Here is a 26619-nt window from a genome sequence, read left to right as displayed (position 1 = left end):
AATTTTGCCATTCGGTTTTCAATTCGTTACAATTCACTGCTTGTGCAGTTATTCACTGAAGTGCATTGTGAATTTAAAGTGAATTGCAATTTTAGGTCCAGTACCCAGACTGAAAAAAAATGTTTTACATTTGGCTGAAAGTCACTTTCAATTTACCGTAAATTTATACTTAAAGGGACACTATAGTCATTAGAACCACTACATCTTAATGTAGTGGTTCTGGTGTCTATAGCCTGACCCTGCAGGCTTTTCAATGTAAACACTGACTATTTGAGAAAAGGCAGTGTTTACATTGCTGCCTATGGACACCTCTAGTGGCAGTCACTCAGATGGCTACTAAAGGTGCTTCCTAGTCCAGTGTCGCACATTCTGCATGTAGGCGCTGAACGTTCCCCTAAGAGGAGCTTTGTTTTTCTGCGCATGCACAATAACCTTCCAATGCTTTCCAACAGGATTAGCTGAGATCATTTTAGTATCTCAACCATGGAGGCGAGGGAGAAAAGGTACGTTTAAATTCCTTTTTATTTTACTGAAAGGGGGGCGGTCGCCTAAACAGCCGCTCGAGCACTAGAGTGTTGGGAATACATGTTTCTATTCCTAACATTATAGTGTTCCTTTCAGGCCAAAGTAATTGAACTGGAAGCATAGCTAAATTAGAAAATGTTTCTGGTTCAGCTATTCGCCTTAAATGTTACATTTACTGTTAGTGAATATCCCTGTATGGGAGAATTATAAAAGTGTCACTAACAGAAACGTGGGTTCAAGTTCTGTAATCCGCATGGAAATCAAAGTATCAGCTGATTACTCAAGCTTTGGAACCCACATTTCTGTTGGCTATACTATCATTAAGCCCATCCACTCTGTGGATCCTGTAGGCACACCTGGCAATAGTCCTAGTCTGACACAGAGTCTCTGGAAATCACTGAATGCTGGGGGTCATTGGTCCTATCTTCAGCAATATGGCCTCTCCACCATGTCCAGCGACCTAGTCCATATACCAATCCAGGCCATATCCAGATAACCGTCTGCCTACCCAATGAGATTATTTAAACAACAGGCAACTCTGACTCAGATGTCCTAATATAAAGTATCATTATTCAATATTAAATTGGCACTGGCAAAATGACACAACGAATCGTTGTAACACTGCAGCATTTATTAGAGAATGGCATTATTACAGCCATAATAGTATGTGCAGTTACAAAGCTAAACACTGAGGGGATAGTACTATACCCCCTATGCAACAAATATAGTGACCTATACTAAATGTAGACCTTACGTTTAAGGGGCACTATAACCACTTACCCAATCAACATGTTACCATGTATACTTGTAGTTTAGCACTGTAATTTTCTGTACATGCAGTTGTTCATTGTAAGTTTCAATGAATATATTTACCCACTATTCCAGGTACATAGAGTTATTAACATTTTGGCTGATAGAATCTGGCTGGCAAATATTTAAAGGGACACTATAGTCCCCAGAACAACTACAGCTTAATGTAGTTGTTCTGGTGAGTATAATAGCTACCTTCAGGTATTTTCATGTAAACACCAAGTTTTCAGAGAATTGCCCCTAGGGACACCTCCAAGTGGCCACTACTCAGATTGCCACTTGAGGGGCTTCCTGGCTCCAGGCTGCACAGTAAGCAGCCCTGCCGTTCAGCATCCCCACGCTCTCCATGGGGACTTTGAATTTTCCTCATATGCATTGATTCAATGCATCTCTATGAGGTCCTGATTGGCCAAAACGGCATTTGGTCCTGCCGTCGTGCCAATTTTAGCTAATCCAATGCTTTCCCAATGGGAAAGCATTGGATTGGCTAAAAATCGTCCATTTTACTCTTGCTCTATCTCTTCCCCCCATACCTTGCCCCTGTGAGCAGTAAATTCCTTCAAATACCAGTGTCTATCTCCATTCCTGATCATTAGACCTTATTCCACAAACCAGCTAACAAACTGAGCCACTTCATTTCCACCTCTCCATACCTCACAACAGTACCTCTTTTGGGCCTTAAATCCCTCTGTCCCTCTTCTCTCCTAGTATCCTAGTAACCCTCTTTTCTAACCCTCCTCTCCATATTGTTAGTGTGTGAGTGTATTACAGAACTCCACAGTACTAAAACTCCCAGTATTGTGTCTGAGTGTATAACAGAGCTCCACAGCAATAATACTCCCAGTAATGTGCCTGAGTGTATAACAGAGCTCCACAGCAATAATACTCCCAGTAATGGGCCTGAGTGTATAACAGAGCTCCACAGTACTAATACTCCCAGTAATATGCCTGAGTGTATAATAGAGCCCCAAAGCAATAATACTCCCAGAAATGTGGCTGAGTGTCTAACAGAGCTCCACAGCAATAATACTCCCAGTAATGTGTCTGAGTGTATAACAGAGCCCCACAGCAATAATGCTCCCAGTAATGTGTCTGAGTATATAACAGAGCCCCACAGCAATAATGCTCCCAGTAATGTGTGAGTCTATAACAGAGCTCCGCAGCAATAATACTCCCAGTAATGTGGCTGAGTGTATAACAGAGCTCCGCAGCAATAATACTCCCAGTAATGTGGCTGAGTGTATAACAGAGCTCCGCAGCAATAATACTCCCAGTAATGTGTGAGTGTATAACAGAGCCCCACAGCAATAATACTCCCAGTAATGTGTCTGAGTGTATAACAGAGCTTCACAGCAATAATACTCCCAGTAATGTGTCTGAGTGTATAACAGAGCTCCGCAGCAATAATACTCCCAGTAATGTGTGAGTGTATAACAGAGCCCCACAGCAATAATACTCCCAGTAATGTGTCTGAGTGTATAACAGAGCTCCACAGCAATAATACTCCCAGTAATGTGTCTGAGTGTATAACAGAGTTCCGCATCAAAAATACTCCCAGTAATGTGTGTGTATAACAGAGCCCCACAGCAATAATACTCCCAGTAATGTGTCTGAGTGTATAACAGAGCTCCACAGCAATAATACTCCCAGTAATGTGTCTGAGTATATAACATAGCTCCACAGCAATAATACTCCCAGTAATGTGTGAGTCTATAACAGAGCTCCACGGCAATAATACTCCAAGTAATGTGTCTGAGTGTATAACGGAGCTCCACAGCAATAATACTCCCAGTAATGTGTCTGAGTGTATAACAGAGCTCCACAGCAATAATACTCCCAGTAATGTGTCTGAGTGTATAACAGAGCTCCGCAGCAATAATACTCCCAGTATTGTGTCTGAGTGTATAACAGAGCTCCACAGCAATAATACTCCCAGTAATGTGTCTGAGTATATAACAAAGCTCCACAGCAATAATACTCCCAGTAATGTGTCTGAATGTATAACAGAGCTCCGCAGCAATAATACTCACAGTAATGTGTCTGAGTGTATAACAGAGCTCCACAGCAATAATACTTCCAGTAATGTGTCTTTAAACTACAATAAATGTTTTAGAAATCAGTCTGTGTAAATAAGATACATTGTTCTTGTTCTAAATTACTTTTAAGCTTTCTAAATTGTTATTCGTAAGTCACCTAGAATTTATAAGAACAGCCCCACCCCCCAGCCACAACCCTAAAATTAAAGTGTCCATCTTTGTCCATTTGAAATGTTGGGAGGTATGTCTTACTGCAACTCTCAGGCCTTATTCCACAAACCAGCTATATAAACTGGTTCCTGCTATGCATCTACCCACCCTAGTTCCTTCTAACCGTAGAGCACACCCTTCCAGCTGTTTGACATCACATTCTGTTACCTCCTCATTCACTTTACATCAAGCTTGTCAAACTCGCAGAACCGCGGTCCGCATGCTGCCCACAATTAAGATTTTTGCGGCCCAACGAGCCACGAGTTTGCCATACTTACTAAAGGAGAATGGGCACCTGCTCTCCCCACATTGCAGGTGCCTACTCTGCCAAAATTACCCGGCCGGAGAGGAGAGGTCCCTGGCATTATAAACATCAGTAATGATAAGAATAATTAGAAACAGCTCCCCTTTAAAAAAAAAAGCCACTGAAGACACGTTTTAGTATTACAGATGGAGTCACATTACAAGGATACAATTTCAACCCTTTACATTGTAATTGTATCATTCTGGCTTTGACTGGTGGGTGTATGCATGATGCAATCAGTGATACTAACAACAAGCCCGTAAACAAAGTGGGTGCGGCATCCAATGGTGCATGCGCGCTAGAATGGCAAACTACCATATGCATATACAGTGAGCATTGCTGCAGCACACATTCATGGGCTCAATTTCCCTGAATTTAAATTATAAGTGCAGCGCGAGAGCTTTTAAATGTGCTTTCATTGCACTTTTCCAACTGGCAACAGGTGACAGAGCCGGCATGTTGGGTGATTGAAAGGATTAAGGGAACATCGGGTATCCCGATACTTACTGCTAATTGTCTATGCTGTTCTAATAATTGAGATACAGACTCATCGCTCCCATGTTAAGAGGCAAGCACATCTTCAGTTACCAGATTTGGGGACCTACCCGTCGTCCTACATTGTCTATGCTTATGACTTATGCATCGAAATTAAATTCAAAACAAATAAAAAGATATTTACAAAAAAAACGATTCCAAAATTGGGCATTAAATGGCTCTGACACCTTGTGACTTAGCAGCCCAAATCTAGCACATGTCCACAGACTTTCTCTGTAATGCACGCAGTAGTACAAGGGGCAAGCGTCACAGCAAGATATGGCAACAAACAGAGGCTTGCTTTGTGCGCAGATACATTCCGCGCATAAAGATTTTATGGATATTTGGAGCTATATGACCTTATAAATGTAGTGCAATTAAGTAAGTTTTCACCTTAAATTCCTAAACAAAACATCAAAGTTCTACGGCAGGAAAAACTACGCAGCAAACTGACTTGCATCCCTAAAGGCAAATTATGTTGTTGTACAGAGTGCCAGTTGGCTTTTATATACCATTAAAATCTATGATTCATTTTTATTAAAAAGAAACCCAGCAGCATGCTTGCCAGAATTAGCATTGCGCACACAGAACTAATCTCTGATTCTATCATTTCTCTTAGTAGTGCTGGATCCATTGGGACCCTAATCCGATCGTCCATTTTTTTTTTTCTTTGCTAGATTCCCCAAAAAGTCTCCACAAAGCACAGAGTGACAATAAATTAATTAGATACTCCGTGTAGTAATTCCAGAGCATTTCTGGAACAAAATGGAATTTTAAAGGCACTCGTCAGATAGGGTGTCCTGGAATATAAAACCTTCTTTTTCAGGAGCAAGTGATACATTGTGCTCAGTTAGCAATATTGTAACACGTCCTGTAACATGTATAGCTTGGAGGAAAGACGAGACAGGGGGGATATGATAGAAACATTTAAATACATAAAGGGAATCATCACAGTAAAGGAGGAGACTATATTCAAAAGAAGAAAAACTACCACAACAAGAGGACATAGTCTTAAATTAGGGGCAAAGGTTTCAAAATAATATCCGGAAGTATTACTTTACTGAGAGGGTAGTGGATGCATGGAATAGCCTTCCAGCTGAAGTGGTAGAGGTTAATACAGTGAGGGAGTTTAAGCATGCGTGGGATAGGCATAAGGCTATCCTAACTATAAGATAAGGCCAGGGACTAATGAAAGTATTTAGAAAACTGGGTAGACTAGATGGGCCGAATGGTTCTGATCTGCCGTCACATTCTATGTTTCTAAATTGAAAGACTAGAACCCTGTACTACCAGCGATCTGTAATGATGAATCCTCCTCCACTTCACATTCTGCAATGCTAAAGTACACTGCTTGTAGTGATTAATGGAGAACTCTATATCAATATGCAGAACATGAGCCACTTCAATCCAGTCACTAGCATACATCACTATGTTACCATGGCAACTGATAGAAAAATTGCTCCTCGTCCATAAAGAGATTTAAAGAAAAAATTAACACAGAACAGTGAGATTAATTATTTATCTTTCATTTCAGTAACGGAAATATGAATCAGTTAAACTCATAAGTATAGATCGGCAAATGTTGTACTTGCAGTTAATACACCGTTTATATTTATTACGTAATATATAAAGTATCTAATGGGTGAATTAAACACTATTAACCTTTTTTTGTCACCATTGATTTGAGCCATTCCCCCAGGGCCTTCTGGTTAATACTGGATTAGACTCACCTGGTTTCCTTTTACTTATAATTTTAACCCCCATCTGATTTGTGCAGCCAGCAGACAAATTTTTTATCTTTCTGCTATTTTACCTGCAAAACTCAGTGAGCAAAAATCTCCAAATGTTCATCACAATGATTTAGCCTCAATTTAATGTTTGGAAATCCAACGTTTCCCATTTCATTTTTCATGGACAACATTCCCCCCAAAATTTTAATTTCTGACGTATTCCTAACGCTATAACGTTTGCTATTTAGATGAACAACCACCCGTTCCCATGTTCAACAAAGATAGATTTACTTACCTTTTAGCCCTTGCCGCACCCAACTCTCAGCGGTTGCCCCGCCTCCCTGGCTGAGCTCATCAATCTTGCTGATCTCGGCCAATCCAATGCTTCACTGGGACTTGTGCGCATGCGCAGCAAATCACCGCACTACACCACTTTGCATCTCCTCATAGAGATGGATTGAGTCAGTGCATCTTTATGGGAAGCGTTCAGCATCTCTGTGAAGAGCGTGGAGACGCTGAATGCCATCCTGCAATCTTTGCAGGACTGAACCCAGGAAGTCCCTCTAGTGGCTGTCTGAAAAACCGCCACCAAAGGTGGTCATAGAAAAGGCAGCATTTAAACTGCTGACCCTGCATGAACAGGCTATATGACCCAGAACCGCTATATTAGGCCGTAGTGGTTCTGGTGATTATAGTGTCCATTTAAACTCAGAGATTTTTTGTGAATTTGTAAATAATATCCAGTAATGAAGTTTGATGGTCATTAGCATTTATACACTTCCACAATATTCTCCAGCACTCAAGAAATGAGGAAAAAGACTGTACAATATACACAGAGCAGCACACAAGCAAAATGAGGACCCAGCACATAAACTCAGATTAAGCAGCAACATAACATAACACATTATATATATATATATATCCACACACACAGATCTGGTTCTCTAAAGTCACTTACCTTGCAGTGTCTGCTCTCGTTACAGTGAAAACTAATTCCACATTCATCTGTGATTTCAGTGATTTCGGATAAATCCTCATCTTCAAATTCTTCCAGCGTGATGTCATGTGTGAGCCTAAAGGTAAAACCATCAACAGTTTGGCATTATAATGCAGCACACATTGGTACTTGGTACTTGCTGCTGGCTCCCCCAATCCCGTGACATTTCTGAAGGCCAATAAGGGGAGAGGATGCAGCAATAGTTAGATCACAGTTTGCGCTAACGGAAAATAGTACAGTAAAACTACACTATTTCAGTCAGATGGTCTCAGTGTTTTGTTGTGCATGCACACTAGCCTCCTAGTGCTTTCCTATGGGAATGCATTGGATTGGCTGAGATTATCAGTCTCCGTGATTTCAGCCAAGGAGGCTGAGCTTCATGGAGAAGACCAGCGTGGTGAGGGCTGAAAGGTATAAAAACATTGAGCAGTTCCCATCAATCCAAAGCTGATGGTCTAGCTCTAACCAAAGGCATATAAATAACACATGCAAACACTATGGGTGGCAAGTACTAACCAACGGTAACTGAAAAAAATTAAAGTAAAAACGAAGGGTGCTAAAAAGATTTTCAAAAATAAAAGAATTTGCAGTATGGAACATTCTGCCTAATGTTTTTTAATAGATTTCTACTAATGAATAAATATGCAAGAATTTTCTTTTAATGTCTAAATATTGTTCATTTTTTTACATTTTATTTTTGCATCAGGATATTCACTATTTTCTTGGGAATTCAAAGTCTAATATTTTAAAATAACATGTCTAAACTGGAAGCATTGCTGCTGATCTTGAGAGTTTTTCAAACTTGGGAATTGTGGCCTTTGCATTACTAAAAATGATCACTTTAACAAATAACTCTTCTTTTCACTCTACAAATTCTGGGGAAACCGCCTGGGCGTTGGAGAAACGAGCAGGAACGATTCAGTGACTGCTCCACTTTTCAAATTGTTCTTTATAAATACCGCCCTTAAGATAGAGCAATAACACGGATTGACACAAGCTCGAATTCAGCAAGAGACATCTCATCTCAGCAGTAAATGTCAAGATGTTCAGCTCAGTATGTTTTATTGCAATAGACAGAGTTGCCCTGAAGAATCAATGGATAAAAATAAAGATTCGGAATTCAGCTCGCTATTTAAAGGTCCAGGACTTAATTACAAACAAACAGACAAGCACTGGGGCATCATATACAAACAGAGAATGATACCACGGTGCAATTAACTGATGTGGTTAAAGAAATCTGCATTACACACTCTGGCTGAGCCACAACAGCTTACAATATCAAACTAAAACCTTTTTATTCCTTAAAAACAAAAACAAACAACTCTTTAGAAAGATAACGGGTTGTGTAACATTTAGAAAAGTGGCAGTTCCTCTTTAAAGAATTATGTTTCTGTAAATTAATTTAAAAAAAATATTTTAATGCATTATCAATATAATGTATACAAGATAGAGAGGTATACTTCCGACTTAGAGTAACGAATACTCCAATATTTGTCTGTAGTGCCCGTTGCTCCCCACCCATCCTACTCTCTAAAAGAGAAAAATAGAGACAGATCTTGGCAACACAAAAAAAGAGAAAAAAAGAGACAGATCTTGGCAACACAACACTAATTCACAAGTAATTTGGCCTCTCGATGGGCTGATAGCAGCTGCAGTGTGGGTGCCACCACATTATTCCTTGACTGATCACCTCCTGATTGGTGGATTTGGTGGAGACTCTTGTTGACATTCTAGGGGCTCTTTGTTGCTGCCGCTTGGCTGTGGATTAGCAGCAAAGACGGTAAAGGTGACTATTATTTTATCCATTCCTCTTTTCTGCCCTAATGTTCCTTTTTTTTTTAAAGAAGCTCTATATTGTTGCTGTATTAGAGCTCCACAATAATACTCCCAGTAATGTGTCTGAGTGTATAACAGAGCTCCACAGCAATAATACTCCCAGTAATGTGTCTGAGTGTATAACAGAGCTCCACAGCAATAATACTCCCAGTAATGTGTCTGAGTGTATAACAGAGCTCCACAGCAATAATACTCCCAGTAATGTGTCTGAGTGTATAACAGAGCTACACAGTAATAATACTCCCAGTAATGTGTCTGAGTGTATAACAGAGCTCCACAGCAATAATACTCCCAGTAATGTGTCTGAGTGTATAACAGAGCTTCACAGCAATAATACTCCTAGTAATGTGTCTGAGTGTATAACAGAGCTCCACAGCAATAATACTCCCAGTAATGTGTCTGAGTGCATAACAGAGCTCCACAGCAATAATACTCCCAGTAATGTGTCTGAGTGTATAACAGAGCTCCACAGCAATAATACTCCCAGTAATGTGTCTGAGTGTATAACAGAGCTCCACAGCAATAATACTCCCAGTAATGTGTCTGAGTGTATAACAGAGCTCCACAGCAATAATACTCCCAGTAATGTGTCTGAGTGTATAACAGAGCTCCACAACAATAATACTCCCAGTAATGTGTCTGAGTCTATAACAGAGCTCCACAGCAATAATACTCCCAGTAATGTGTCTGAGTGTATAACAGAGCTCCACAGCAATAATACTCCCAGTAATGTGTCTGAGTGCATAACAGAGCGCCACAGCAATAATACTCCCAGTAATGTGTCTGAGTGTATAACAGAGCTCCACATCAATAATACTCCCAGTAATGTGTCTGAGTGTATAACAGAGCTTCACAGCAATAATACTCCTAGTAATGTGTCTGAGTGTATAACAGCTCCACAGCAATAATACTCCCAGTAATGTGTCTGAGTGCATAACAGAGCTCCACAGCAATAATACTCCCAGTAATGTGTCTGAGTGTATAACAGAGCTCCACAGCAATAATACTCCCAGTAATGTGTCTGAGTGTATAACAGAGCTCCACGGCAATAATACTCCCAGTAATGTATCTGAGTGTATAACAGAGCTCCGCAGCAATAATACTCCCAGTAATGTATCTGAGTGTATAACAGAGCTCCGCAGCAATAATACTCCCAGTAATGTGTCTGAGTGTATAACAGAGCTCCATAGCAATAATACTCCCAGTAATGTGTCTGAGTGTATAACAGAGCTCCATAGCAATAATACTCCCAGTAATGTGTCTGAGTGTATAACAGAGCTCCACAGCAATAATACTCCTAGTAATGTGTCTGAGTGTATAACAGAGCTCCATAGCAATAATACTCCCAGTAATGTGTCTGAGTGTATAACAGAGCTCCGCAGCAATAATACTCCCAGTAATGTGTCTGAGTGTATAACAGAGCTCCATAGCAATAATACTCCCAGTAATGTGTCTGAGTGTATAACAGAGCTCCACAGCAATAATACTCCCAGTAATGTGTCTGAGTGTATAAGAGCTCCACAGCAATAATACTCCCAGTAATGTGTCTGAGTGTATAACAGAGCTCCACAGCAATAATACTCCCAGTAATGTGTCTGAGTGTATAACAGAGCTCCATAGCAATAATACTCCCAGTAATGTGTCTGAGTGTATAACAGAGCTCCACAGCAATAATACTCCCAGTAATGTGTCTGAGTGTATAACAGAGCTCCACAGCAATAATACTCCCAGTAATGTGTCTGAGTGTATAACAGAGCTCCGCAGCAATAATACTCCCAGTAATGTGTCTGAGTGTATAACAGAGCTCTGCAGCAATAATACTCCCAGTAATGTGTCTGAGTGTATAACAGAGCTTCACAGCAATAATACTCCTAGTAATGTGTCTGAGTGTATAACAGAGCTCCACAGCAATAATACTCCCAGTAATGTGTCTGAGTGCATAACAGAGCTCCACAGCAATAATACTCCCAGTAATGTGTCTGAGTGTATAACAGAGCTCCACAGCAATAATACTCCCAGTAATGTGTCTGAGTGTATAACAGAGCTCCACAGCAATAATACTCCCAGTAATGTGTCTGAGTGTATAACAGAGCTCCACAGCAATAATACTCCCAGTAATGTGTCTGAGTGTATAACAGAGCTCCACAACAATAATACTCCCAGTAATGTGTCTGAGTCTATAACAGAGCTCCACAGCAATAATACTCCCAGTAATGTGTCTGAGTGTATAACAGAGCCACACAGCAATAATACTCCCAGTAATGTGTCTGAGTGTATAACAGAGCTCCACAGCAGTAATACTCCCAGTAATGTGTCTGAGTGTATAACAGAGCTCCACAGCAATAATACTCCCAGTAATGTGTCTGAGTGTATAACAGAGCTTCACAGCAATAATACTCCTAGTAATGTGTCTGAGTGTATAACAGCTCCACAGCAATAATACTCCCAGTAATGTGTCTGAGTGCATAACAGAGCTCCACAGCAATAATACTCCCAGTAATGTGTCTGAGTGTATAACAGAGCTCCACAGCAATAATACTCCCAGTAATGTGTCTGAGTGTATAACAGAGCTCCACGGCAATAATACTCCCAGTAATGTATCTGAGTGTATAACAGAGCTCCGCAGCAATAATACTCCCAGTAATGTATCTGAGTGTATAACAGAGCTCCATAGCAATAATACTCCCAGTAATGTATCTGAGTGTATAACAGAGCCCCACAGTACTAATATTCCCAGTAATGTGTCTGAGTGTATAACAGAGCTCCACAGCAATAATACTCCCAGTAATGTGTCTGAGTGCATAACAGAGCTCCACAGCAATAATACTCCCAGTAATGTGTCTGAGTGTATAACAGAGCTCCACAGCAATAATACTCCCAGTAATGTATCTGAGTGTATAACAGAGCTCCACAGCAATAATACTCCCAGTAATGTGTCTGAGTGTATAACAGAGCTCCGCAGCAATAATACTCCCAGTAATGTGTCTGAGTGTATAACAGAGCTCCGCAGCAATAATACTCCCAGTAATGTGTCTGAGTGTATAACAGAGCTCCATAGCAATAATACTCCCAGTAATGTGTCTGAGTGTATAACAGAGCTCCACAGCAATAATACTCCCAGTAATGTATCTGAGTGTATAACAGAGCTCCACAGCAATAATACTCCCAGTAATGTGTCTGAGTGTATAACAGAGCTCCGCAGCAATAATACTCCCAGTAATGTGTCTGAGTGTATAACAGAGCTCCATAGCAATAATATTCCCAGTAATGTGTCTGAGTGTATAACAGAGATTCACAGCAATAATACTCCTAGTAATGTGTCTGAGTGCATAACAGAGCTCCACAGCAATAATACTCCCAGTAATGTGTCTGAGTGTATAACAGAGCTCCACAGCAATAATACTCCCAGTAATGTGTCTGAGTGTATAACAGAGCTCCACAGCAATAATACTCCCAGTAATGTGTCTGAGTGTATAACAGAGCTCCACAGCAATAATACTCCCAGTAATGTGTCTGAGTGTATAACAGAGCTCAACAGCAATAATACTCCCAGTAATGTGTCTGAGTGTATAACAGAGCTCCGCAGCAATAATACTCCCAGTAATGTGTCTGAGTGTATAACAGAGCTCCATAGCAATAATACTCCCAGTAATGTGTCTGAGTGTATAACAGAGCTCCATAGCAATAATACTCCCAGTAATGTGTCTGAGTGTATAACAGAGCTCCGCAGCAATAATACTCCCAGTAATGTGTCTGAGTGTATAACAGAGCTCCGCAGCAATAATACTCCCAGTAATGTGTCTGAGTGTATAACAGAGCTCCGCAGCAATAATACTCCCAGTAATGTGTCTGAGTGTATAACAGAGCTCCATAGCAATAATACTCCCAGTAATGTGTCTGAGTGTATAACAGAGCTCCACAGCAATAATACTCCCAGTAATGTGTCTGAGTGTATAACAGAGCTCAACAGCAATAATACTCCCAGTAATGTGTCTGAGTGCATAACAGAGCTCCACAGCAATAATACTCCCAGTAATGTGTCTGAGTGTATAACAGAGCTCAACAGCAATAATACTCCCAGTAATGTGTCTGAGTGCATAACAGAGCTCCACAGCAATAATCCTCCCAGTAATGTGTCTGAGTGTATAACAGAGCTCCACAGCAATAATACTCCCAGTAATGTGTCTGAGTGTATAACAGAGCTCCACAGCAATAATACTCCCAGTAATGTGTCTGAGTGTATAACAGAGCTCCACAGCAATAATACTCCCAGTAATGTGTCTGAGTGTATAACAGAGCTCAACAGCAATAATACTCCCAGTAATGTGTCTGAGTGTATAACAGAGCTCCGCAGCAATAATACTCCCAGTAATGTGTCTGAGTGTATAACAGAGCTCCATAGCAATAATACTCCCAGTAATGTGTCTGAGTGTATAACAGAGCTCCACAGCAATAATACTCCCAGTAATGTGTCTGAGTGTATAACAGAGCTCCGCAGCAATAATACTCCCAGTAATGTGTCTGAGTGTATAACAGAGCTCCATAGCAATAATACTCCCAGTAATGTGTCTGAGTGTATAACAGAGCTCCGCAGCAATAATACTCCCAGTAATGTGTCTGAGTGTATAACAGAGCTCCACAGCAATAATACTCCCAGTAATGTGTCTGAGTGTATAACAGAGCTCCACAGCAATAATACTCCCAGTATTGTGCCTGAGTGTATAACAGAGCTCCACAGCAATAATACTCCCAGTATTGTGCCTGAGTGTATAACAGAGCCCCACAGCAGTAATACTCCCAGTAATGTGTCTGAGTGTATAACAGAGCCCCACAGCAGTAATACTCCCAGTAATGTGTCTGAGTGTATAACAGAGCCCCACAGCAGTAATACTCCCAGTAATGTGCCTGAGTGCATAACAGAGCTCCACAGCAATAATACTCCCAGTAATGTGTCTGAGTGCATAACAGAGCTCCACAGCAATAATACTCCCAGTAATGTGTCTGAGTGCATAACAGAGCTCAACAGCAATAATACTCCCAGTAATGTGTCTGAGTGTATAACAGAGCTCCACAGCAATAATACTCCCAGTAATGTGTCTGAGTGCATAACAGAGCTCAACAGCAATAATACTCCCAGTAATGTGTCTGAGTGTATAACAGAGCTCAACAGCAATAATACTCCCAGTAATGTGTCTGAGTGTATAACAGAGCTCCACAGCAATAATACTCCCAGTAATGTGCCTGAGTGCATAACAGAGCTCCACAGCAATAATACTCCCAGTAATGTGTCTGAGTGCATAACAGAGCTCCACAGCAATAATACTCCCAGTAATGTGTCTGAGTGCATAACAGAGCTCAACAGCAATAATACTCCCAGTAATGTGTCTGAGTGTATAACAGAGCTCCACAGCAATAATACTCCCAGTAATGTGTCTGAGTGCATAACAGAGCTCAACAGCAATAATACTCCCAGTAATGTGTCTGAGTGTATAACAGAGCTCAACAGCAATAATACTCCCAGTAATGTGTCTGAGTGTATAACAGAGCTCCACAGCAATAATACTCCCAGTAATGTGTCTGAGTGCATAACAGAGCTCAACAGCAATAATACTCCCAGTAATGTGTCTGAGTGTATAACAGAGCTCAACAGCAATAATACTCCCAGTAATGTGTCTGAGTGTATAACAGAGCTCCCTAGCAATAATACTCCCAGTAATGTGTCTGAGTGCATAACAGAGCTCAACAGCAATAATACTCCCAGTAATGTGTCTGAGTGTATAACAGAGCTCCACAGCAATAATACTCCCAGTAATGTGTCTGAGTGTATAACAGAGCCCCACAGCAGTAATACTCCCAGTAATGTGTCTGAGTGCATAACAGAGCTCCACAGTAATAATACTCCCAGTAATGTGTCTGAGTGTATAACAGAGCTCAACAGCGATAATACTCCCAGTAATGTGTCTGAGTGTATAACAGAGCTCCACAGCAATAATACTCCCAGTAATGTGTCTGAGTGTATAACAGAGCTCCACAGCAATAATACTCCCAGTAATGTGTCTGAGTGTACAACAGAGCTCCACAGCAATAATACTCCCAGTAATGTGTCTGAGTGTATAACAGAGCTCCACAGCAATAATACTCCCAGTAATGTGTCTGAGTGTATAACAGAGCTCCACAGCAATAATACTCCCAGTAATGTGTCTGAGTGTATAACAGAGCCCCACAGCAGTAATACTCCCAGTAATGTGTCTGAGTGCATAACAGAGCTCCACAGTAATAATACTCCCAGTAATGTGTCTGAGTGTATAACAGAGCTCAACAGCGATAATACTCCCAGTAATGTGTCTGAGTGTATAACAGAGCTCCACAGCAATAATACTCCCAGTAATGTGTCTGAGTGTATAACACAGCTCCACAGCAATAATACTCCCAGTAATGTGTCTGAGTGTATAACACAGCTCCACAGCAATAATACTCCCAATAATGTGTCTGAGTGTGTAACAGAGCTCCACAGCAATAATACTCCCAGTAATGTGTCTGAGTGTATAACACAGCTCCACAGCAATAATACTCCCAGTAATGTGTCTGAGTGTATAACACAGCTCCACAGCAATAATACTCCCAGTAATGTGTCTGAGTGTATAACGGAGCTCCACAGCAATAATACTCCCAGTAATGTGTCTGAGTGTATAACAGAGCCCCACAGCAATAACACTCCCAATAATGTGTCTGAGTGTATAACGGAGCTCCACAGCAATAATACTCCCAGTAATGTGTCTGAGTATATAATAGAGCTCCACAGCAATAATACTCCCAGTAATGTGTCTGAGTGTATAACAGAGCTCCATAGTTTTTTTTCCATTGATGTCACCTAGAGCCTCTCAGAACAGCCCGGTCCTAGTCACGGTTTCAATGAAGTGGTTATGGTGCCCGTAGTTTTCCCTTAAAGTGTGTCTCCGTGTTAATGTTTCTGTGTCTCCGTGTTTATGTAGGAGTACCTTTCGAGTTTAATAGTGTTTATGAGAGGAGGGTAGTCTCAGTAAAGTACATCCTGACCCTAATTGTGCCTTGATCACAACAGCATTCTAATGACAGCACTCTTCCTAGCTCAAATTCACACGCATACCCACTTACAGGAATTCTACAAAACCACACACACGCCAGTAAATGGCACTCACACACATCAAACACGCAGTAACAAGACTATTACTCTAATATCACCACTGTACAATCTCCATGTCAAAGGACACTTTCATTTGATTTTTACAATGGTTCTGTGGATTCATATTGTATTTTTTCAAAGTGCACCCTTCATTTGCATCTATATTACCACCTCATGCACTTTGGACATGTCCCAGCATGCACGTGGCCCAGTTTGTGTTTATAACTATATTAATTGCACTGCACCTGCATAGAGATATTTCCTAAAAGGGTACTGTAGGTTTTCAACCACAATAACAAAGGCAATCGAAATATTGTCTTAATTGTTCCACTTGTTCATTTGGGCCTAAAATTTCTCACAAAAAAATAGGGGGTTAATGTGACTCCTAGCAGACCTGTAGACCATTTTTTTGTGCTCTGTTTAATAAAGTTGTGTGTTTTTTGTTTTAAATAGTTTTTATTGATTTATCAATCATGGCGTAATACAAGTTATGCGTTTGCCAGCAAGTATGGAGGACAAATAGTAATACGAAACATGCTCAGATTGAAAACATGGCAACGCATATCATAGTAAGGCTTAGTTTAGGTATGCAAACTTGGAAACGAGGCACCGTAGGACATGGTACTCGTGTCAAAAGTGCGTCTGACAATTCTACAGCATTTGATGTGCATTGCGTGTGTGGTTTAGCATGGTAAAATATCAAAACTGTAAAGCCTAAACAGGGCTAAAAATCAAAGTATGCAATAAAAGAGAACAATCTTCAGCATTGGTTATATGCGCACTTTAGCAATATCATCGACTAGGTAATTGGAGCCTAAACAGTGCAACAACCGAGGTTAAACATTTTCATAGGTTGAACACATAGATTCAAATTATTATTTATTTTTTCATACATGACTAAGGCCTGCGGTGTGAAGCCCCTCTCTTGGGCACTGATTGATCTATTGCTCTCAAGGACCTTGTTTCTAGCACTGTGTGGCTGCGTGGTTTTTGTACCCGTACCAGCTCATTATAAAATGATAATATAATTTGATTGCCTGTGTGAGCTTAGCATTTTAATGCTTGCGTTCTTCGTAATCTCAGAGTTTCCAGAGACGCGGAGGGTTTGTGTGTTTTGTTTGCTCAGTCCTCATCCCCTTTCTTCTGATAATTAGGTCAGTCTCCTGTCACTTACAGAATGCTGACAGGCAGGCACTAACATAGCAAGGCTTCAGCTGTGCATAATGTAATCTGTCACATCTCCGGAACCAGAAAATTGGTTAAAGGAGAATGATGTAAATATAAAAACATAAAAATATTTTTTTTTATATATTTTATATATATATATATATATATATGCACATACACTATAAATATATATACTCCTCACAAATATACATACGTAGATAACACAGTTTTGAAAGATGCATTTAATTTTCTTTCTTTATGAGGGACGTACTTTCTTATCTGCCCACTCAAATTATAAGAACATGTCTCTATAGTCTTAAGGAAGGAAAGTATCACACCGCCTTCTGTACTGATTTGAATATTTTGCATTGCAGTCTGGGTATGCTGCATACTACATAAAATGTATATTATTTGCTTTCTGAAATGCAGGCAACATATATGCTCAGAAACCCTCAGTAGGTTCGGTTTAGACATTTTGATTCTCCTTGTAAAAGTTGTAAATCTTGATTTTTACTTTGTCCACAGTTATTTATTATGTCCGTCATAGTCCTATGTCAGCGATGGGTCACCTTCCTTATACTGACAGCTGGGGCATCAAGTCACCCTTTTCAAATTAATGCCCCACACTCACTACTTTAGTTTAATAATCTAAACCTAGAAGATATTAAAAAAAGATTGTAGGAAAAAATGTCATCTGTATTCTTTTGTTTTATATAAATTATATCGATTTTATTGGACATGGATTTTTGAGGAAACTGTCCAGACTGAAGGGTTACTCCAAGCACCACGACCACTTCACCGATAATAAGAGGTCATGGTACTTGGAGTCTGTAGATTTAACGGATTCATCCGAATGAAGTGGTCTGGATGCAGTCCTCCTGTAGTTTATTTTTATTTTTAAATTCTTTATTTTTGCAGTGCATATAGATAATACAGTTGAGTATTATGATATTAACAGTCGAGTAGACAGGTAAATTAGTGTGTGTCGTGTTAGATAATGAGAGGACAGGCCGTTGTACCATAGCTAGTGTAAGGCATTACAAGTAACTATCTCAGCAGAAAAGGTGAGGGTCCGTCTAAATGACCTGCATTAGTAGTCACTGGGTGGCCTGCAGTTATGTGACTGTCGACCTGTCGGGTGTGGAAGTAAGGTGGGCAGGAGAGATAACGGGGTTCGCATTTCGGGTTTAAGTTATGGTGGGCTGAGGTCTTGCTGAGGGCACGCTTATAATGGCATAGTAGTCAACAAACAGATATATCAAGCATAAAGTAAATTGCAAATGTCAAACATAAAATAATGTGTGGGAGTCATTTCTGAAGTTGTCCCTGGATGCTTGGAGGACTTCATGTGCTGCGGGCACTGTTTATCTTAGAAAACAGTTATGGTATATAGATAATGATCCTGCAGTCTCTATGATTTAGGAGTTAAATCACTTTATACAGCCCTAGCCACACCTCCCTGCATGTGAATTGCTGAGCCTTCCTAAACACTTCCTGTAATTGGAGATCTAATGTTTAAACTTTTTAAATTTATTGCACATCTAGACCCTGCAGGAGCCGCCGTTCAATTTACAGAGGAGGAGTTAAAACCTTTTAAATTAAGTTAACATATGATTGAAAATTTAAAAATTTTCTTTCTTGTAGGCGGTGTGAGTCACAGCCAGGGGAAGTGTGGCTAGGGCTGCATAAACAGGAACAAAGTGATTTAACTCCTAAATGGCAGAGGCATGATATATTCAACAAAACGTCATTAATGGGACACTATAGTCACCAAAACAATCACAGCTTATTGTATTTGTTCTTTTGAGTATAATCATTCCCTTCAGGCCGTTTTGCAGTAAACACTGTCTTTTCAGAAAAAAGACAGTGTTTACATTAAAGCCTAGTGATAACTCCACTGGCCACTCCTCAGATGGCTGCTAGAGGTGCTTCCTGTGGCAGTGCTGCACACTGTGCATCACTGTCATTCAGTGTATCCATCCTCTGCATGCAGACACTGAACTTTCCTCATAGAGATGCATTTATTCAATTCATCTCTATGAGGAGATGCTGATTGGCCAGGGCTGTGTTTGACTTGTGCTGGCTCTGCCCCTGATCTGCCTCCTTGGCAGCCTCAGCCAATCCTATGGGGAAGCATTGTGATTGGCTCAGACCACCACTTCTGATGATGTCAGCAGACAGCAGGCAGGTCAGAGACGGCAGCTGCAGACTTGAATACAAGTAAGATTATACTATATTTAGGAAGGCAAGAGGGGGCCCGGCCAGGAGGGCTAGATGGTGGTTTTAACACTACAGGGTCAGAAATATGTTTGTGTTTCTGATCCTTTGAGCTAAAGTTGTTTAGCTTAGTGTCCCTGTAAGTCTAATTGGAAACATCTTAAGTTGCAACTTGCAACAAAATAACTGGAATTGTAGCCAGTTTGAGATATGAAGTTCCCAGTTCCAATGCACTTCTAGTAGGAGAGAAGGTGATGTTATAGCAATTTAAAATGCATCTTGTGGTAGTGGTACTGGAGCCATTTATTATTTTTGGCTGACTCCTCTCATTCAAGACTACTTAGTGAAGGCTTACCTTGGCACACAGGATATTAGTGATGTACATTTACCATCAGGCCAAGGGAGCCTTTAAGAATCAGGTAGATTACTGGGAAATGTCATCCACAAAATCTGCTTTGCTTGATCATCAATTGCACGGGGCGATCATACATATATTTAAATCCCATACTCCGTTAACCCCTGCTAGTCCTTATACACACATTTAATTCAGTAATACTTTTCCACAAGTTGCAGAGCACGGAAGACGTCATGCCATTAGAACGCACAGAAGACGTCATTATTATTATTATTTATTATTATTTATATAGCGCCATCTGATTCCGTAGCGCTGTACAATGGGTGGACTAACAGACATGTAATTGTAACCAGACAACTGGACGTACAGGAACAGAGAGGTGGAGGGCCCTGCTCAATGAGCTTACATTCTAGAGCAGGGATCCTCAAACTCCGGCCCCCCCAGATGTTGCTTAACTACAACTCCCATGATTCTTTGAATTACATAGATAGCCAGAGAATCATGGGAGTTGTAGTTCAGCAACATCTGGGGGGCCGGAGTTTGAGGACCCCTGTTCTAGAGGGAGTGGGTTATAGTGACACAAAAGTAGGGGTACGAAGTAGGCTGTTAGAAAACATTCTAATGACATGAAGCACAGGAGATGTCATGTAATTAGAACGCACAGAAGACGTCATGTAAATAGAACAAACAGTGGACGTCATGTCATTAGAACGCACAGGAGACGTCATGTCATTAGAACGCACAGAAGACGTCATGTCATTAGAACGCACAGAAGACGTCATGTTATTAGAACGCACAGAAAACGTCATGTTATTAGAATGCACAGAAGACGTCATGTTATTAGAACGCACAGAAGACGTCATGTTATTAGAATGCACAGAAGACGTCATGTTATTAGAACGCACAGAAGACGTCATGTTATTAGAATGCACAGAAGACGTCATGTTATTAGAACGCACAGAAGACGTCATGTAAATAGAACAAACAGTGGACGTCATGTCATTAGAACGCACAGAAGACGTCATGTCATTAGAACGCACAGAAGACGTCATGTTATTAGAATGCACAGAAGACGTCATGTTATTAGAATGCAGCATTAAAACACCGGCCCACACATAGGGTCAGGTGGTCAGGTAAGAGGGGTCATAGCAATTACAATTACGATTATGTATAAAGCACCAACAGAATCTGAAGAGACAAGACAAACATTTAATTCTAACAAAACATCTTTGCAAAATGGGAACAGTAGGTTTTTTTTTTTGTATTGCACAAATGTGTAAACTTTGTAAACCCCCTGTCAGTTTCTTCTACAAAACCCCTGTCCTGCCCCTCTCCTACAAATCCCTGCACCCCACACATAGAGTTACAGGCATACAGTCACACGTATAGTCAGTTACAAGCAGTCACGTCACGCACAGTTGTACCCAGACAGTCACGCACACAGTTACAGGCAGACAGTCACCTATACAGTCACACACACACACACGGTCACAGGCAGACAGTCACACCCACCCACACACACACACACACCCACACAGTTACAGGCATCACAGGCAGACAGCCACACACAAAGTTACAGGCAACAGCACACAGTCACACACACATAGTCACACACACAGTTATAGGCAGACAGTCACACACACACACAGTCAGTTACAGGTAGTCACACACAATCACAAGCAGACTGTCACACAGTCACAGGCAGACAGGTCACAGCAGGTAGTCAAACACACACGGTTACTGGTAGACAGTCACACACACACACAGTTACAGACAGGCAGTCATACAGACACACACACAGAAAAATAAACTGGTGCTTTAAATAAAAATAAACAAAACACAATTCCTTGCTCTTGTTTGTGCACTTACTAAACACAGAAATCACTATCTGTGATTGGGTGGCTTTCCCACTTACAATAACAAAATATACTTGCGATAAACACAATTTCACTGTCTTTAATCTGGTTATATCTGGTTGGCCTTTTCTCCCTCACTCTGCAGCAGGCTTAACACTTCTTTTAGAAGCTAGCCAGCTAATTGACCAGATACAGGTGAGTTTAAATTAGTCACATCTGTGGAACTCTTAAGTTAAATACAAGTTCTGGTCTGGCTGTTACTTAGGAGCTAGTGCTATTGGACCACTGGCCCACCCTGCTCTCCAAATGCTAGCCCCCAGGAACCCTTACCATAGTTTGCAAACTTTCAACAATGTATCTAGCAAACCTAACATTTCTCCCTGGGACATTTTATTGAAAAACCTCAGGTTGCTATTTAGTAAAACAGGCAGGGACGTTTTAGTCGCGAGACAAACAAGGCATTTGCCTTGGGCGGCATTTTCCAGGGGGCGGCCAAAAAAGCCACCCCCAAATGCCCAGGGCAAATGCCTTGTTAGCCTTGCGGCTAACTGACAAGCCAGGCAGGCTGCTGCGCGGGCGGGCGAGGGAGCACTTTCCCCTGAGCTCTCTGCTCAGCTCCCTTGCACACCACCCGCAGAGTGACATCATATTCCAGCTCCCAGCCTCACTATGCGGGCGGCGCGCGAGGGAGCTGAGCAGACAGCTCAGTGAAAAGTGCTCCCTCGCCCGCCCACCCAGGGCAGCACAAAACCAGGATAATCATACACCACTGAAAACAGATCTAATATATCTTCCCTCAATAACCATTCCACATTTTCTCTCACTATATATATATATATATATATATATATATATATATATATATATATAAAAATACACAAGTCCTCTGAACTCACACTTTTGGTACTCCAATGCCGGGCGTACTACCAGAGATCCAAAAGATACAAACTCCAAGTAAGAAAGGCTGCTCTCCGGTATTTAAAATGAAAATTTAAATATTTATTGAAAAAGTTAAAAATAACGACCAACGTTTCAGCCCCCGTTCGGGACCTTCCTCAGGGTAAAATATACTGTTATATTTGACCCTGAGGAAGGTCCCGAACGGGGACCGAAACGTTGGTCGTTATGTTTAACTTTTTCAATAAATATTTTAATTTTCATTTTAAAGACCGGAGAGCAGCCTTTCTTACTTGGAGTTTATATATATATATATATATATATATATCATAAAAATTATATATGTGGAATTTCATTGGATATTAAAGGGACACTATAGGCACCCAGACCTCTTCAGCTCATTGCAATATTGCATTTAAGTTCCAGAGAAACTGCAATGTTAACATTGCAGTGCTAAGTCTGCCTCCAGTGGCTGTCATCGGTGCTTTAGGTAAATAAAGGGTATTCAATAAAGGGAAAGAATTTAGTATTGCATATCTTGGATGTCTCAAGCTGAATAAAAAAATTATAAAATTCAATTCTCTGTGTATATTTATGTAATTCTTTTACATAATCATGTGATTTTAATAATTACAATTAGAGGGACCTGCCTAACAATCCAGTGCAGAATGTCCAAATAATTTATTTTGCAAACCCTATCTTTAACCCTGTAACACTCCAAAACACCATAAAGTACATATTGGGTACTTTTGTACTCGGAAGACAAAACTAAACACCCTATGAACCCCAATACTATATTTAACCCCTCTTTAACCTTAAACCCAATATTGCTACACACCCCTTATACCACAACTATTACCCATCTCAAATTTAGAATTTTTTTTATATATATATTCTTTATTTTTGCATTGCAGAGGTAAACATAAAGGCTTGTAATGACATTTCAAGACACGATTTTTACACGACAGCGTAAGGTATGAAAATGTGACTTGACCGGTCAAGAATGCTGCACTGTTTATAAAATAAAAAGATGTTCACAGGCGAGATAACCACGTATATATATATATATATATATATATATATATATATATATATATAACTAAAAGTTCGATCACAATGGTAGAAATTATCAAAGAGTCAAGGAGAATACAGGCTAAGTAACAGTAAAATAAAAAAAAATTAAAAAAAAAAAACATGTCAGCCTACATGAAAGTATTACAGACAAGCGCAAGTAACAGGTGAGCTAAGAATTTAGTAAGAGAGTGAACATCGTGAGATTTATGAAACTAAGCCATGGTTGGAGACATATGATAAGAGAATAATGAACAGTAAATAAAATAAAGGTTAGGATTCCTGCATTGGAGGGTGCATTAGAATTCTGTGCCTACAGCCGCCTGACATGTAAATCTGGCCCTGTGGAAGGAGGTGAGGCGAAATATTTTTCTGTGCATTATAAATATAATGCACGAATACTAATGGTTTGTAATTCCACTCTCAGTATATACTGAATGACACTTTTGCACTTTACCAGTCGTGTGGTTGAAACAGAATATTTCTCAGAATGATGATCTCCACGTCCTAGCTGTATGCTCACTTCGTATCTTTTATCGTTTGTGAAACAAGATAGTAAAGGGAATAAAATCAATAAATAGGTGCACAATATGGAGTCTACAAGATTTAAGTGAAGCTCAAACACCTTAAGTGGTATCCCCTAAACCACCTCTACAAGATACAGAAAAAAACATACATACATAAGGTGGAACTTCTTGCATAAGCGTTCGGTATATATCTGTAATAATATAAATACAAAGCACAAATAGCGCAATATCGTTGTAACAGAAGTAATCTATAGAGACGTATATAGTGTCACTCACAAGTCAGAAGTCATAAACCACATATGACTCGGATGGTAAGCGCTTGTGGACACTTTAAGGATGTCCAATCCTTTCTTGTGGTGACTTTGCTGGAAACCTGGTTCTTTTTGCTTTTCGAAGTGATGATGATTATTTAGTATTCCCAGTATTAGGTATGTGTATATAGGATGCCACAGCAAAGTTTCCCAAAAACAATTTGCTTTTATTGGTGATCCACAATAAATATACACTAAAAATGCAATGTTTAAAAAAAATATGCAAGTAAAATAAATATAAATACCAGATACAAATGTCTCTAGATGACTAAATAATCCAATAAATGTCCAAAACGTGTTTTGCCCTTAAATGGGCTTCCTCAGTTGGCTGTGTGTCTTCTCCTTGATTTCTGTTCTTTAAATAATCCGCTTGCTTGAGCACAACCTGTTTTGATCACTTTTTGTGAGTATACCTCTTTTTATCTTTTTTATATTTTATCAAATACAGAGAGCACTACATTATGTTTTTCCATTCCATATACTGGAGTGATTTCACTGCCACAATATTGCATACTGGAAGAGAACACTCCTAAACGCTGATTGCCATAACTTATCCACTGGCCTTGGACCATCTCACAGCAAAGGACAAGGGCCATCAGCATATCCATTGGTGGGGATTGTACCGTCCAGGCGCTAATCATAAGCTCCAGAAATTTTTAAGTGTTTTTTCTCTTATTTATATTTACCAGTAACTCAAATACTACACAATATTCTGTCCCTTTGTCCTCTTGTCTTCCATATTGCTTGTTACTGCTCCTACTTATATTTGAGGATATTCTGTTACACATTGCGAGTCAAGGATTAAATTATATTTTACCTAAGGCCCTATGTCTATAGAAAGCAGGTCAATACACATTAAAATACATCGTTCATGGGGGGCGGGGCCTGGCAGCCAAAATGGCAGGACGTGCCTAAATACAGCTCCAACACTGCCGGCCATAAACATCGCCAAAACGGCACACTCCCAGCCGAAAACGTCCTTCCAAGACTCGGGGGCCGGTCTGCTTTCTCAATGCTTTCCTATGGACATTCTGCACGCTGGATGCGAATTTCACATCCAGCGTCGCAGAAGCGCCTCTAGCGGCTGTCAGGAAGACAGCCACAAGAGGCTGGATTAACCCTGCAATGTTTCTCTGAAACTGCTATGTTTACATGTGAAGGGTTAAAACCTGAGGGACCTGGCACCCAGACCACTTCATTGAGCTGAAGTGGTCTGGGTGACTATAGTGTCCCTTTAAAGCATCCTAACCAACACACTTCAGCTTTTGCCAACAGTTTGCCCTCTTACCTGGGTTCCAGTAACAACATGCAGAAGTCAGAAGTTGGTATCAGCCAATAAATGGCCATTGGGATCATCAGCTGGCCTCTTAAATAATGCAATATGCACAGAATTTACTTTAACCAGCATGGAACTCTTGTCCCCGGCTGGCTGATGATGCCCCTATTACTTTGGGGTTACACTTCCGAAGGCAAGAGATTAAACTCCGTGAGCATAGCATTTCAAAGAAAACCACTGCACATACAGACTCTAGGCACCATCACCACTTCATATCATTAAAGTGATCATGGTACTTGGAGTAAAGTTTTAATATTACTCTGATACTTTAAAGCAATTCATTGTACATAAAGTAGAACACTTACAGCTTTTATGCTAACCAATGAGAGAAAAAATCTTATAAAACAACTAATTAAAGCAATTTCAAAAATTACAATAAAATAGTCCAAAACCTCTCTAAACCTGCTTTGCCTACTTAGGCCTTAATTTGTTCAAATCCGATTCCAGTTCAAGACTGTTGAGTCAGTGAGTAAGCTTAAAAGGAAAATTCTAAAAGTGAAGTAATATAGTATATAATCAAACAATTCTGGAGTACAAGTGGTTGTTAAAGTGGAACATTCCATTGGTTTCCATGGTGACTGCTCTACTTTTAGCACCTCTTTATAATCACAGCCCCAGTTTCATGATAGCAAATGCCCCACCATTAACCCATTCATTGCCAGTGGGGTTAAATGCATCACTCCCCTCACGGTAGAAGAAATTCAGCCCTTGTAAGGATGAATTAAATCCTTCGCCCTC

The 26619-nt window shown here is 40.3% G+C and overlaps 1 protein-coding gene across 4 annotated transcripts in view; it reads right to left on the bottom strand.

Moving 5' to 3' along the window:
• The window catches only part of MAPK8IP1 (mitogen-activated protein kinase 8 interacting protein 1), a 62998-nt gene that overhangs the window by 18893 nt on the left and 17486 nt on the right, over positions 1-26619 (bottom strand). For all 4 annotated transcript variants that reach the window (XM_063438553.1, XM_063438554.1, XM_063438555.1 and 1 more), the window contains exon 2: positions 7108-7222. In XM_063438553.1, the coding sequence (XP_063294623.1) occupies positions 7108-7222 (115 nt within the window). The remainder of the gene's footprint in view (positions 1-7107; positions 7223-26619) is intronic.

Source organism: Pelobates fuscus, chromosome 12 (genome assembly GCF_036172605.1).
Source record: "Pelobates fuscus isolate aPelFus1 chromosome 12, aPelFus1.pri, whole genome shotgun sequence".
NCBI classification, from domain to species: domain Eukaryota; kingdom Metazoa; phylum Chordata; class Amphibia; order Anura; family Pelobatidae; genus Pelobates; species Pelobates fuscus.
Note: the sequence above shows the minus strand (reverse complement) of the source record. Positions and strands in the feature narration are given on the sequence as shown.